Source organism: Equus caballus, chromosome 8 (assembly GCF_041296265.1).
Source record: "Equus caballus isolate H_3958 breed thoroughbred chromosome 8, TB-T2T, whole genome shotgun sequence".
NCBI lineage: Eukaryota > Metazoa > Chordata > Mammalia > Perissodactyla > Equidae > Equus > Equus caballus.
The window spans coordinates 29,181,207-29,196,845 of NC_091691.1; the positions used below are offsets into that span (position 1 = coordinate 29,181,207).

General features: G+C 50.1%; 1 protein-coding gene across 2 annotated transcripts in view; it reads right to left on the bottom strand.

Annotated features, from left to right (window-relative positions):
- Positions 1-1,423: 1,423 nt before the first annotated feature.
- Positions 1,424-15,639, bottom strand: part of TMEM132D (transmembrane protein 132D) — a 596,559-nt gene continuing 582,343 nt past the window's right edge. Inside the window, exons 6-9 of one of the 2 annotated variants that reach the window (XM_070275109.1) lie at positions 13,926-14,131; positions 11,482-11,755; positions 8,116-8,187; positions 1,424-4,727 (exon numbers count right to left, since the gene is read on the bottom strand). In XM_070275109.1, the coding sequence (XP_070131210.1) occupies positions 3,543-4,727; positions 8,116-8,187; positions 11,482-11,755; positions 13,926-14,131 (1,737 nt within the window). In that variant the 3' untranslated portion in view covers positions 1,424-3,542. 2 annotated transcript variants of the gene reach the window in all.

Here is a 15,639-nt window from a genome sequence, read left to right on the forward strand (position 1 = left end):
CTGGGGGGCGCCGATGATCCTGGTTTCCGTTGGCTTGGGGTCTGGTCTTACTCACCTGGTCCCATAACTCCCTGGCTGTGGGGGCCCCCGCCGGTGGCGGAAATGAGGAGGCAGGCCAGGAGGAAGAGAACCAAGCAGCATCGCTCACTTTATTCCCATTCAAAATGAGACCCTGTTGAAAAGTCAGTTTGTTAAGACTTTTGTATCATTTCTTTCTTGAATTCTGGGCACAGAGATCACAGTACAGGCTGTGTGATAATGGCATCTTATGTTGTCCTCTTCAGACAACGACGTTCTTCATTTTCCTAGGAGACACATAGGGGTATTCCGTCTTTCATAAAGCAATATGCTTTTCCTAATTGTCTTGAGAACACACAGCTCCTTCCATTTATATTTGCTTTCCACAATTTAGAGCAGAGATATGCCCAGGGAGAAATACTCCCCTATTATAAACAAAGTGGTGAGCTAGACGGCAAACGAAATTTGCAGTCTGGGTCAGGAAGACCTGCTGGGCGTGGAGGGGCCTGCAGCCCGGAAGCCACAGCAGCACATCCAGCTAGGGCCAACTTGGGTGGTAAGCCCCATTCTGACAGAGTGTCTTAATTATTGAGAGAAGACAGCAATCCAGATTTTTTAGGCCAAAGAGTTAAAAGTTTACTCAATCCTTCTCTATTCCATACACTAATTTTACGTCCTTTTTTAGGACGATCTGAAAACTATTTTGCTTGTCGTTTATTGCCCACCCCCTCTAAAGATAAGGTCTTTGAGAGAGGCCTGGGTCTGTCATGTTTACTGCTCTATCTCCCATGCTTGCAAGCGTTCCTAGCACACAGCAGGTGCTCAACAAATACTGGCTGAATAAATTAATGATCCATCACTCGATATTGTTTGCATGAATACAAGGATTTCATGCAACTTCTCTTTCTGTGGAATCGTCTTGGGCTGCGGCGTTTGATTATTAGGGGAATCTAAAGATCATTCTTTCTTTCACCCAGTCCAGAGTCACCGTGGGCGCTTACACGCCTGAGGAAGTTGACATCTGAATGTCTGTGTGAGATCCAAGAAAGGACAGAGCAGTTGCCCCCGCTGCAGCCCAGAGGGAGGCGGGGGTACACGCTCGCCTGCCACGGCACCCCATTGCCGCCATCCGTCAGCGGGCTCTTAGCGCGTGTGATTTATCTGCAGATCTTTCGGGTCCCGGAGGAGAGAGACTTAGGACACAATGCGCTTTGTCATCATGTGTCAACATCGCCTCAACGCGCAGAGCGGCATTACACGATGTAAGAGGGTAATTGGATTGTGCTGGGATCCTTAGATCTGCATTTTCATTTCCCAAAAGCCACAGTGTTTGGAGAGCCATTTGCAAGTGACACCAGCCCCTTGGATGGGGTCAGCGTGTAGAAAGACAAAGGACAGCCATAAAGCCGCTGAATGCAAACTTTATATTTACAGTCGGTGAGTTTATAAACAGATTACATTCTTACAGTCTCCAATACATTCTGCACGCACGGGGATGGAGAGTAGGCAGTGCCGCGGTGTTAACCGAAGCTTCACGGGGTGAGGATGAAAGAAATGGGGGGGCGACTGAAAGCAAAGGATTCTCATCGCAAAGGGGTGACAGCTTAATCACCCAACCAGACCAGGTAAGTAAACTTGGGGACAGGAGCAGGTGGCTTATGGCTGCTGGAATCCCAGTCTCAGCGCAAACGGATAGCACCTGAGTTGGAGGGAGAGTGCGAAGGTTGAGAGAGTGAATGGCTGGAATTTACACACGCGATCCAAGGAGAGTTAAATTATATGCATTTATATAGAGAGAGAGAGAAGGAGAGAGAGGGAGGGAGACACACACACACACACAGACACACAGAGAGAGACAGAGAAAGAGATGAAGCAGAGAGATAGGTTCAGAGACACACAGAGACAGAGAGACACACAGAGAAAGAGAGAAATTAGAGAAGAGATCTAAAGAGATCAGAAAATGATACAAAGGAAAAAAACAGGGAGAGAGAAATTGCCTCTACAGCCTGGGCTCTCTGTGCTTCCCGCCGCTGTGGTTCTCAGGATCGTACCAGTTGGCAAGGATTCCACCACCATCCTCTGCCATGAGGGTGAGATGGGGTAAGAGTTCGCTCTTCTCTCCCTCCACCTCCATTTTACCGGCTTTGCATCTGAGGGGTTGTAGAGATGCTCAAGAGTCCTTCAGATTTCAAGCAACATTAAATCTTCCAGGACCGACTTTGGAACCAAACACTTGCATTACCTCTCTCTCTGCCCCACATGTTGGCACCTTGTCTCCCTCCGTCTCTCCAGGGTGGGGAAGCCTTACGTTCTGCACGAGTGGGAGTGGGGACAGGCTTCCTGCCCAACTTGCCTCTTACACACTCAGAGTCCCCACTCTCCACAACCTGTGCACTCCACATGGACACCCACATTTGTCTCAATAGCCTTGGACAGGAGACCCGACGTGACTGTCGACAGACCCGTCGCAAAACCTCCCTCTCTGCTTCCTAGCAAAGCGAGAGGAAAGGAGCCTCGCTGGGTGTTGAATTCCTTGTGGGTACCGCTTACCCTCACAGACCAGCCTCTTCCAGGAAGGAGAGCATGTGCAGTCCGCCCACTGGGGACTTCTCTATGGCACATCACCAGGTTGCTGACACAAAGCCCGTGGGGGAAGAAAGAGACTCAATGAATGCTGGAAACTGCCCCCCGCTGCCTGTAAGTGACCAACGACTTTTGGAAAGCTGGCAATGCAGTGGAGAAATACAAATCTGAACATGGAGAACTTGCTAAAAAAAAAAGAAAATCTTGGTTCTTTGAACCTGACAAATTCTACGCCCCGTGTCCCTAGTTTACAGACAGAGGAATGCTCTGAGTCGTTCAGAGGGTTTCATTTGTTTGTTTGTTCTTGGCATCTGGTTACAAAGATATTGGTGGCCTATTTGCCCACTTGTTCTCTTTCGGTCCTTGTCAGCAATGGCCCTAGTCTGTCAATACCCTGCCCTGCTTTCACTGGGTCTTTGGGGAATAATGACTCAGTCACACCTCCCAGGGGCTGACTGTGGCGCTGGACCATGCCTGTCATCCTGCACACAGGCAGATGCACTGCTCCAACTCAAATGACACGCTTCCTCTCCTTGATCCACTTACTCTCACCCCAGGTCTCGCCTTCCTTTCGTCCTCTGTGATGCTGACTATGGGAGCCACGTGGATTTTACAACATCCAAATTGCTTTGACGATCCTTCTTTCCTGGAAGCTCTCAGAAGCTCAGTGACTCAGAACTCATTTTTCTTCCAAGTTTTAAAAATCTTGCTATGCATGATAAACCTCTTAATATGGACCAGGACATTGTACACTGGAATGTGTGCATTGCTTCTGACTCGGGGCCTCCTCAGCTGCACCAGGATCGTTTCCTAGGCCTCTGTTGCCAGGGTCACCCTCTTCTTGTCCTGTCATTTCATGTCTCCCCCAGGGGCACCATTGTCACACATCCTCAAATTAAAGGCTGAAAGGTGAGTGAGACCAATATTGGCGAGTGTCCGGCTTACACGTCTTCGTGTAACCTTTCCATGTAGTCATGGAGCTCCTTGCACTCTCCAGCGTCCAGATCCTGGCAGACCCAGCTCATGTTAGCCTCCCCACTTGTCCCCGTGGAGTTCACGGTGGGGCACTCATCATCTGTGGAGATGGTGGCAAAGGTAGTAAATTTCACTCTTTTCCTTTTTGAGGTGGGGGACGATGGGGGCTCATTTTTCTGATCATTCTCATCAGAGACTATGGGTCCTGAAGATTTGAACAGCGGCCCATTGATGCTCTTTTGGGAGTTTGTGCTGAGGAGATACTTACTCTCTTCGAAATCCATGCCCCTGTCAATGGCAGTGATCTGCTCATCTCGGGAGGATGCGAAGTTAATGTGATTTTCCAACAGTTCTGTCCGGTGGCTCAACCCAACCCAGTCATGGGAGTGACTCAACCCTTCCTGCTCTTCAAAGGGAACCTGTTTGTGCCTGTACTTCAATGCAAAGGTCACACAGTTTATTAGGAAGACCAAAATGGCCAGGCAGAAGACACCCAACAGAGCGTACATCCCAATTTCCAAGTCACTCAGCCCTTTGGATGCCTGCGTGAGGTCATTCTCATCCACGTCCCCATTGCTTCTGGGGAGGTCCACCTGGGCAGGGAAGCTGGTGAGGTCAATGGGGATGGTCTGAAAACCACTGTCATCATCTAAAAGGCTTTCCTGGCCTTTGTTCTTCTGGAAGGTTGACCTCTCTGTGGTGGAGCCTCTTCCTTCCGTGAGGCCCACAGAGGAACTGCCATAGTGCTGTCCCTCTTGACTCCCCCATTCTCGCATGGGTCTTTTGGGTCTTCTGTCACTGACGTTATTTTCCAGGTGAACTCCTGTTCCCATGTGTCTGCTGTCGCTGGTGTTGGGGCTAGCATCATTTTGACCAAATTTGACTCTGATATTGGCTGTTCCCACAGCCAGCACACTCTTCCGCTTGGATTTCTGGCATGATTCACTAATAACCATTTCGATCCTTACCAGAGCACCCTGTCCTTCGGTTTCAGCAGCGATTATAGGCCACTTGAATTTGGGATTATGGTGGATGGAGACCACCTTCTCGTCCAGGGATGTGGCCATCAGGGAGAAGTCTTTCCCATCGTAAATATCCAAGGGAGTGACGGAGCCATCACTGAACTGGATCCAGCAACTGATGGCCGCTTCCTGTTGAATAAAGTAAGTCAGTTAATCAAAACGGGCCCCAAAGCTCAGGGAACACCAAGTCTTAGCAAAATAGGCACTCTGTGGCAAAAATAGTATGACAAGAACAAATAAAAACGTTTTAAGCAGTACAGAAAAAGAGTTAAGAGGTGCCAAGAGTATGAAAGAAAATGAATTCTGAGAAAGATGTAAAACCAAAAGAAAACGACAACAACAACATTAAAATGACAATGAAACAGGACCAGTTATAAACACTCCATAATAAGGTTTGCTTTTCCCCCGAGGTGTTGAAGGACAGATGGGTTCTTGAGGCAGGGCAAGATCTGCTTCTGCGGGATGATAAATTGCATGTCAAAGGGTATTGCCGGTTAGCGGGCTCATTTACAAGTGTTACATGTTTAAATGAAAAGTATTTATTGCGTTATTTTTAAGTTGCTTTAAGCCCGAGTCTCCGTTCATTACTCACAGCACAGATAAAGCCCTCATCTGGACAAGGACGCCCCGGAGACGCTGCTGTCTCTGGTTGCACTGCCCTGCCTTCTCTGGTCCACAGGAATAGTTTGTACCAGCTTTGGACACAGCTGGTTTGGAGGCGAGCACTTAAACCAGCCAGAAAGATGGACTGTGTCTGAGAGTCTTTGTCTTCCTCCCACACTCCACCCCAACCAGGTGGGGGAAACTGGGAGACCAAAGAGTGGCCAGGGCCAAGGTCTGTGCACGCCCCAATCTCTTGCCTTTTTACTTTCTTGTTTGAGACAACTTTCCTCGGGACTAGTTAGACCAGGGAGATCAGGGAAGAGGAGCTGACCTCCAGTTTAAGGCAAGCCTTCAATGTCAGTGAAGATGTCATCGTGCTGACAGGGAACTGGCAGGCCCATTGCTTCCTCCCTCCTCCCACCTCTTGGAGAACCTGCCTGGCCCCAAGCCCAGAATGATGACCTGCCCTAGGAGGCACCTGGCCCTGCACACCCGGCTACAGCTGATTGGACGGGGGACAGCTGCCGTTGGGGTCATTAACCTCAGTGGCTCTGAGCCCACGGCATCTCTCTCCTTCCCCATCCTTCTCTCCCTCTCTCTCAAATTTGAAATAGGAAAGACAGGACGGAAGCACTTAACTTGGGAAGATGAGTGGGAGCTCATAGAAAGTGGGGAATGAAGCCCCATTCTGGAGCAACCACGATGGATAGCGTGTAAGCAAATGTTTGGGCACAGCATTTATCTGTGGGGAGAGAAAAAGAGATCAGACCAAAAGGAAGTCACAGGGGAAGGAGGAAGTGGGCGTGAGAGAGACCATTGACGCTCCAGTTCCTCCAAGTTCTCACGGCTGGAGTCTATGAGGGTCCCCTAATCCTCATAATAAATGCCGTGCTATGTAAGCTTGCTTCGGTGGGTTTCTCTTTCTCGAGACCAAAGAGCCCCTGACCAGGACAGAAGCAAATTTACCCTGGTGGTGCTCAGTCTTTGGAAGTGAGAAGAAAGGCTCCTCAAGTGTGAGTGGTGGCCTCTGCTCCTCCCTCAGCTCAGCCTGGAGATACTTCTATTGTTAGACATGGGCTTGGAAGATGCTGCCAAGACCCAGGGCAACAGCTGCCAGCCGTGACCCTGATTTACCAGGTTCTTCCACCCTGCCTTGAAATCGGAGCAGGACATTCAAATGCACGCTGGATTTCTTGCAACTGAAATGTCAGAGCCCAGTTGCACGCAGGGACTAAGGGCCATCCAAGCAAACGGTGGGGCGAACCTCAGGGGGGCACGGCGGAAAGGGATTAGCTCTTTGGCCTTGTTCTAACTGTGTCGCTGCTCCCTTGACTCCTAAGTGCTGGTAACCTGGTTTTATCACCCCATGAAGACAGAAAGAAGCCTCGGGTTATTTCTCTTTTGCTATCTGGAACTCGCATTCTGCCTGAGAAAAGGGAGGTTTGCCTTTGGCAAGCACGCATATCTGTTAGTGGGATCATCCACTTTAAAGTGTTTTCTAATCCAAAACCCTGCACACAAAGACCACAGTGAAAAGGCCAAGGGACCAGCTAACACCTGGGGGGTGGTGCGTTAAGTGATAGGGACAGGCTGGGCAAACGGGATGGCTCTGTGGGCTGGGGCACGGTTGGCTCAGCAGGCTTCCCGCTCAGGACAAGGCTGGTGTGAGAGGGGCCGAGGCGGGAACTGCCTGAACAGGGGACAGCTTCCAGGAAGGGCCCCTGACCTGTAAGGGAAGCTGCCAGGAAAATTCCCTGCGTGGGTCGGAGCCCTTCCCACACCCCACAGGAGGATGGTCCCATCTCGCGGGGCACAGAGAGAATCAACCGCTGGAGACCAGTCTGTGGTTGTTGAGCAGGTTCATCAAAGTCTCCATGCTCCTTCTAAGAAATAATGTTTACTCACCTCTGATGAGGGAGGGGACCATAGAACACTTGCAAATGTCCCGTGAATGGTCCCCTTTGTCTGGAAATCATTGTGTCAACACATAAACACACACATACACACAATGCACACATGTACACACACAGCATAAACACACACACATGCATACACATACACAACACACACATACACGTAGCATACACACACACAACACGTCCTCTGTTAGCACGCACTGGTTTTAAATAAAGAGAAAGAAGATCACGATTGACGTCACCATGGGCTCTTTATTTCTGCCCTGAACTAAGCAACGAACGTTGCTCTCTCTCCTCCTGTCTCCTCCTGACGCCCAGACCTGTTAGCCCGTCCTTCTTGCAGGGACCTCGCAGCAGGCTGTGGACCCCGTCTGGAATCTGCCTACGCCCTCACCTCCAGCCCCTGCCCCTCGGGGGACAGCAGTGTCGGGGCCGCTGTGCCAGGGCCTTTGGGTAGGTGAGGAACGTGAAGCGGCACGGGGCTTCCTGAGTGCACTAGGCATTCGCTGGACGGGCAGTGGAGCCTCCTGCCAGCCCGTCTGTCTCCTGGTGGCCTACCATCCGTTATGCACTGCAACCTTTGTTTTTGGGCATCTCTGTTTCGGGGGGCTAGGCCATGAGGCAAATCAGCCATTGTTTCACAAGCCCCTTCCCAGACTGAGAAACACCAAGGTGCCATCCCATCCTTTTGTGGGATCCCTGATTTATGACTCCTCCTGACGGGTAGCCTAATCTAATGTGTGACCTCACCCCTCTATGCGACCTCACCTGATGTGTGACCCTGCTCGATTCAGGACTCTACCCAATGAACAACCCCATCTGACGTGGGACCCAACCCCACTGTGTGACCCCCCTGATGTGTGACCTCACCTGGTGTGTGACCTCACTTGATGTGTGACTTTACCTGCTATATGACCCACCTGATATGTGACCCTCCTGATGTGGGACCCTCCTGATGTGGGACCCCACCCCATCTGTCCCAAGCCCTCCCTCCATACCTGTTTGGGCCTTTGCAGAAGTTCCTGAGCCACCGCTGTGGCGAAGATGGCTCTGTTGCTCCCTGGGCTGAGCTGCAAGGAGAGTGACAGCCCTGTCACCAACTGGACCCCGAGGTCTGTGATTGTTACCTTCTCATCTAGCACGGTGATGGTCTTTTCAGCCAAGATGGCGTCCGACAGAGGCGACAGGATCTGAAAGGCAGAGCCAACATGGCAAGGAAAAGCTTTCTGTGGTCCCAGAGATTTCTCCAGGAGCATGAACGACGCTCCACACAGGGAAGGGACTGAGACGACAAATGAGCCAGATGGAACAAAAGCGGGCCTTTCCCGCTGAAGCTTTCTTCTAAAAGATACATCTTGCTTATGAAAGTATATATATATATATATATATATATATATATATATATTTTTTTTTTGGAGAAAGATTAGCCCTGAGCTAACATCTGCTGCCAATCCTCCTCTTTTTGCTGAGGAAGACTGGCCCTGAGCTAACATCCGTGTCCATCTTCCTCTCCTTTCTATGTGGGACACCTGCCACAGCATGGCTTGACAAGCAGTGCCATGTCTGCACCCGGGATCCGAACCAACAAACCCCAGGCCGCCAGAGGGGAATGTGTGCACTTAACTGCTGCGCCACCAGGCCAGCCCCTGAAAGTTACTTTTTAAGTAACAGCAAGATGCTGTCAGGGAGTGGATGGGGCAGGACTTGACACCCCACCCCCACCACACAAATACAAACTCCATTACCCATCATGCACCACCTGGATCCTTGAAAGGAGAAATTAACATTTTCATTCATTTGAGTACTAACTTTATGATTCTTCTACATCGCGGACCATCTTTACCATATTTAGTGCATATTTGTTTAAAATTATTTACATGACTTAAATAATTTGTTAAAAAGCTTCATAGCATCAAACAACGATGTTTCGATATGCTAGTTATATATTTACATATTTCTCTCTCACACACGTGATGACCCATGTGTGATGAGAAGGACAGACTGTTGGTCCAGGTGCTACCTAGATCCTCCTGTGTGTCCCTGGGAGGTCACACTCCATGCCTGGGGAAACATGGAGCAGTGGTGCTCAGCTGCCTGTTGGAATACCAGCCTGCATCCTCTGATAAACATAGCTGCAATTCTCCGCCTGCTGCCCACACCCTACAGTCTCACTTCTCCTCTGGACCCCCGTGATGACCTGGGAAATGAAGCTTACATTCAGTTTAGACCCTGAGGAGGAAATCCTGCTTTGGAAGAGCATCTGTGGAGTCACAGCTCCGTCTCCTCGCCCCTCCCCCACGTTATGAAGGGCTGATTTAGACAGCTCCCCATGAATCCTTAACCTTCTGGATGAAATGGGTTGCATCCTTCTTTCACCTGCTTTCTTGACATAGTTCTCTTTTCAGGTTCTTGGGGATATTTATGAAGATGTACGTCAAGATAGCAGTTTTCCCAGGACTCCTTAAATTCATTTATCAAAGCTCTATATTTCTATCCAAACACCGTCTTCAGTTTCTAAGTCTGGCTATGACAATTTGAATGGCAGTGAGCATGAGATATGAGTTCCCAGAAGAAAATGGATAAGCGAATTCATAACTCAGGAGGACTCAGTGGGAATAAATAAAAGGGAGGAAGTAGGTCTCAGGAAGAGATGCCCCACCAGGAGAATTTCCACGTTTAACGCATGGGATGCTGGCCCATTTCCCTCCTACTACCTGACTTCTGAACACGGTGCTACTCCCTGCTTGCACTGAAATTATCATTTACAGTGAGTGCTTAATACCAAGTTTTCGTCTTGGTTCAGTTTCTAGGCATCAGTGTCAGTTTAGCCGATGGATTGATTGCATGAATTAGATCTTTAATTTAGATTTTTCAACTAAAAGTCAGTTGTGGAGGTTGCACACTCTTGTTTAGGAGGGAAATATGTTTTGTTCAACGTAAATAATATTTTAAAATGGAATTAATGACCATCCTTAAAAAAACAGAAGATTTCATGTAAAAAGATAAATTTCTAGGGGCTGACCCAGTAATGCAGTGGTTAAGTTCACACACTCCACTTTGGTGGCCCAGGATTCGCTGGTTCAGATCCCAGGCACGGACCTATGCACCACTTGGCAAGCCATGCTGTGGTAGGCGTTCCACATATAAAGTAGAGGAAGATGGGCACGGATGTCAGCTCAGGGCCAGGCTTCCTCAGCAAAAAGAGCAGCATTGGCAGCAGATGTTAGCTCAGGGCTAATCTTCCTCAAAAAAAAAAAAAAAAAAAAAAAAAAAAGATAGATTTCTAGCTTCTCTGGAAAAGTTGCAACACCTGGCCATATTGGGCTCTCGCATTTCCTCTTGGCTGCTTCTGGATATGAGTAGCAGCCTCTTCTTCACCACACTCCTCACCACTTCCTAACACTTAGGGCCCCAAATGGTCTTCATCTTTCAGCTCACGCCCAGCCTGCTTTCCACACTGTACCTTCTCAGCTTTTAGAGATCATCTGAGCCCCTGACTCCCGGGTGACTATTCAAACTAATTTATTTTCCTCCTTGAATAAAATGCTTTCTTTTCAATACCAGCCAATTTCCCAGAATGGATATGTTTTAAATCTTCCACAATCCAACATAGTTTCACTTATAAAGCTTCCTTATGCACAACTATTTTAGAAACCTCACTGATTGGCTAACAGGATAATCGCCTCTCCTATAAATGGGGAAGATATGAGGAGTAAAATTTGTTCTCAGACAGGAGGGCAATGACTAAACCCCCGTCACCCCTCCCAGGACAGTGTTTTGTGAAAGTGCTTGTTTCACGACTCCCATGCTGCACACTGGTCCTCTCCCACCCGTTCCCAGGAGCAGGTGCCCACATGACCAACGGTGTCACAATAACCTTGTTCCTGTCTCCTGCACATTTCTGAAATGCTCCAGTTTTCATCAGCCCTGAGGTCGGGATTTGGTAGAGGGAGCACGACATCACGGCGGGACGGGAAGCTTTTACTCGACAATGGTCAGTGAGATGGAGTGGCTAAGCAAGAAGCTGCTGGCCACATCCACGATTCCCATCAGGTCAGCTCACCCGAGGGCTCTGTTCCCAAGAAGGTAACATCTACCGTGGCTTGGAGACAAACAGTGTATTGGAGTTTCAGACGTGACCCAACCAGAGGAGCCAGACCAGCGTTTCTCAAACGCAAGCAATTTGTGAGGAATTTCAAGACTCTTGTTGCCTCGTTACACCACTTACATTATTTCCTTGACAGTTTCTTTCAGTCTGCTCACCTAGAAACAGACATTGTTCAGAGCAATGACAAACAGCCGAATTCTGACCTGGGCAGGGATGAGGCAGAGACACAGAGCCCGCGCCTGTGGGGATTTCTTACCTGAATGGTGGTCATTCCAAGCTCTTGGCCAATCAGGACTTGTCCCCCTTGCAGCTTGGCGATCCGGGGCTCCTCCACCTGCATGAAGTCATTCACCAGCTCTGTGATGTCCACCTGCCAGTCTGAGCCCAACAGGTGGGCCAGGTGCCCCCCAGGGCCAGCTGCCTCGGCCACAAACTGTGTTAAGACCCGCACCATGGCGTGCTGGTATTGGAGCGTGCAGCCTCGGCCCCTCCTCTCGTCTTCATCCTCTTCCTCGCTGTCCCGAGCTGGCCTGTCAAAGGGTCAGTTCAGTTTAACAGACACCGACTTGCTGGGACAACAGTCAGGGGCTGTGTGTGAAGGTGGGTGGGCCATGAGCCCTCCCATTCAGGGAGTTCACAGGCTGGTGTGACAGACACCCAGAGTAATTCTCAGGATATTTGACCACTGGTATGGCACGAGTACTGACCAGTTGGAATGGATTGGTGTGGTAAGCAGGGTTCTAAGGTGTCTCCCTAAATCCCCACCTCCTGGTATCCACTTTGTGGACTCCCCTCCATTTGAATGTGGGCTGGACCTAGTAATCTGCTTCCAGTGAAAAATTATAGCAAAAGTTATAGGATGTCACTTCCAAGATTAGGTTTGAAAAGACTATGACTTCTGTCTTGCTCGGCACTGTTTCCTTCGTTCTCTCTTGCTTGCTCTGACTAAGCAGGCCGCCATGTTGTGAGTGGCCCTTTGGAGATCTCCACATGGCTAGAAACAAGAGGGGGCCAATGGGGAACAGGGACCCTCAGTTCAACATCCTGTGAGGAGCTGAGACCTGCCAACAACTGCATGAACTCGGATGCAGACCCTTCCCCACATGAGCCCTGAGATGAGACTGCAGCCCCGGCTGACAACCGGACTGCAGCCTGTAAGAGACCCAGCTAAGCCGTACCTGGATTCCCAATCCAGAGAAACTGTGAGTCAGTACATGTTTCTCTTCTAAGCCACTAAGTTTTGAGAAAGGTCATCAAATTTTGTAGCAATAGATAACTAATATAATAGGGCTATGGGTGACTGGTAGAGCCCTATAAACCAGTATACAAAGGAGGTATTGAACTCAGGGGAAGATGAATTCGTGATAACGAATGTAGAAATGGCCAGGATGGTTTGGCCAGGAGACAGGTGTTAGCTGCTCCCTCAATGCCTGATGCCTTATGGGCAGCAGCCCTTTCCAGCATCACTGCAGTCTTCATCAGAACAACAGCTGCTCACCTCTCAAACTAGTTCTGTTGCCGCATTTGAGCTGGACAGCTGTGAAGGCATCTGGATGTGCCACCATCAGATTCGGCCAGTTCTTTAGTGAGTTTTTCCCTGCAGTTGTGTGCCCTCAGTAGCATCCATTATCTCTCCTAACTTCACCCTCCAACTCAACACCAGAAACCCCAGCAGGTAAGAAAGGGATCATTGTTGAAACCATCTTCCAGCTGCACATGGGACCCACTGCCTTCATCTTTAAAGCCATCCCCTCTCCCAGGGGCCGCAAGGACTGAAAGTGGTGGACTTCCAAGGGAAGGAATATAAACGTCATCCCTCAGGTAAGTACCAATTCCCTACCCCCCGCTGAGTACACAGCCTCCAGGAATATCTCCTTCTCTAACTCTGCACAGGCTCACTTTTGGCTTTCTACAGATCACTTATATATGGATCCTTAAGCATGGTTTTCTCTGAGATGACAAAGTCTCTGAACACAGAACCTGAGCTTCTACAACTCTCTTTGTATGTGAGGCCTGTTGCCTGACGTAGATGATGGGGACTTCTCACTCTATCACGCACCATCAGAATGATAGACCAGGCACACAGGTGACCAGCTTCGTTCTTCATCTTCCCATGGCAAAGCGATCTCAGAGCTTCTGAACCTGGGGCCTGGAGAGGCTGCCCAAGTCAGGGAGAATCTGTTCAGATGTCTCTCCAGTGGACATCTGTTGTTTGTGTCCCCCAGAATCACTTCTCCCGTTCTTCTGGAACTGATGTGTTAGTTCAGGCAGAGGTTACCTCTTCCTCTAGCTCCCCAGGTTCCAGCCAAGGGGTTGTGGCTGAAGTCTAGCCAGCCAGTCAGTGCTTGCTATCCCCTTGGCTGCGGTGATTAGATTAGGGATGGGCACACAACCCAAGTGAAGATAAGACTCAACTCCATGACTTTTGCTGGAATTACTGGGAAAGAGAGGATGCACTTTCTGTGGAATTGCAGAGAACATGGAATGGAAGTCTGGAACCTCCTGAGAAAAGCCTGATAGAGGATGAAGCCAACACAAAGCAAACCAGAGCCGAGAGGCAGAGAGACACCCAGTCCTTAGGAGTTTATTTGAATCCCCAGATCCAGTCGTGGCTGAAATGAGGCACCCTCTAAATTTCCATTTTAGCTGGAGCACATTTGAGTTGGGCCTCTCTTATGGAGACTGGACTCGCTCACCCACCTTTTGTTGGAGACGATGGGCACTCTCCAGCCCTTGATCTGATTGAGCTCGGTGTCGGAGACCTCTATCTGCAGCGGGAGCCGGGGGACCCACACCGTCATCTCCAGAGGACTGTGCAGGTGCTGGTAGGTGAAGTTCACCACCACGTTCACCTTGCCCTTCATTTCTTTCCCGTTGACGAAGACGTAGTCACACCTGTCAGAAACCTGTAAGGAGGTCAGAGAGGGGACGCATGAGTTTTATCATATCCCATAGCCAAAGGAACAGCAGGAGACAGCGGAGGAGGAAAGGGACGTGCCACAGCTGTTTTGGGGGCACCATTGTGAGGAGTATGTCCTAGTGTGGACATTGGTTCTTGCTTTCTGATATGGCAGAAATGGCGGGTGTGATAACAGATGCTGTGGGGCCACCACCTCTCCTGGGATCGCTTATGGGTCGGTACACTCACCCCTCAGGCACTGCAGGTGCATCACAGAGAAGTTATGCCCTTAGGTGGCTGGAGCTGTCCCTCAGAGTGACCTGGGTGCTGTGTACCACCCACCCCACTTCTTTGCCTGGTGACTTCCTGGTATGCTCAAGGAGGAACAAACTGCGTGCACAGTTCACTCGCCAGAGCTCCTCCTGGCATCTGGCCGACGTGGATTTCCTTGGAAACTGTCCTTGCTCAGCTTCTCTCCTTTCTGCATCCTGCTTCCTTCGCGCCCATGTGAATTTCTCCTGAGAACTTCTGCAATAAATCAAGTGCATACAGCCTCCCATCTCAGCTGCGGGGCGGATTCTGAGATATTCCTCATGGTTCCCTAGAGAGTCTCAATGGCATGCCCGCCACTTGCCCACAGAGGTAATTGCCCTCCTTTGGCTTCTCTTCCTTCCGCATGTCCTGTCCTGTCCCCGCCCCCACTCTGCTTCCTGGAGTCACTCCCCAAATGCCCACCTGCACTCAACTCCGTGCCACAGGCCCTGCTTTCCAGAGGACGTGCACACGTTAATCCAGGCACGCCAGCCGACGTCATCCTCAGGGCCACCACAAGATGGGCACTCCTGTGGGTCCCATATTCCAGACGGGGAAACTGAGCATAAAGGAGCTTGACCACGGTCAGCCCCCCCAGGAAGGAGGAGAGCCACCACGACTCGGTCCTGGGGGGTCCACGTACTCAACTGCCGCCCCCCACACAAGCCGGCTCCTCTCTGCCGACGTCCGAGGGGAGAACCAAGTACAATGAAAGGATTTTGTCCTCGTGTCTCTGTCTCCCAGCTCTTCAAGGAGTTTACCTCATCCTCAGTGAGCGTCGGGGCAAGTCTTGGGGGTGGTGTGGTGGGCTGAACAACGGCCTCCAGAGCTATCAAGCCCTAACTCCTGGAACCCATGGGTTTGCCCTTATGTGGCAAAAAGGACATTGCAGACGTGATTAAGTGAGGGATCTTGAGATGGGCAGATTATCCTAGATTATCCCGGTGAGTCCTAAATGTAATCCCAGCGTCCTTATAAGAGTGAGGTGAGGATATTTGACAACTGAAGCCAAGGAAGGCCACGTGCCCCTGAAGCGAGATGCTGTTCCGGGCTTTGATGATGGAGGAGGGGCCCAGGACTAACCTCTAGAAGCTGGACGGGACAGCAACGGACCCTCTCCTGGAGCTCTGGAGGGAGTGCGGCCCTGCTCACACCTTGATTTTGGGCCAGTGAAGCCGATTTGGGATTTTGTCCTGCAGAACT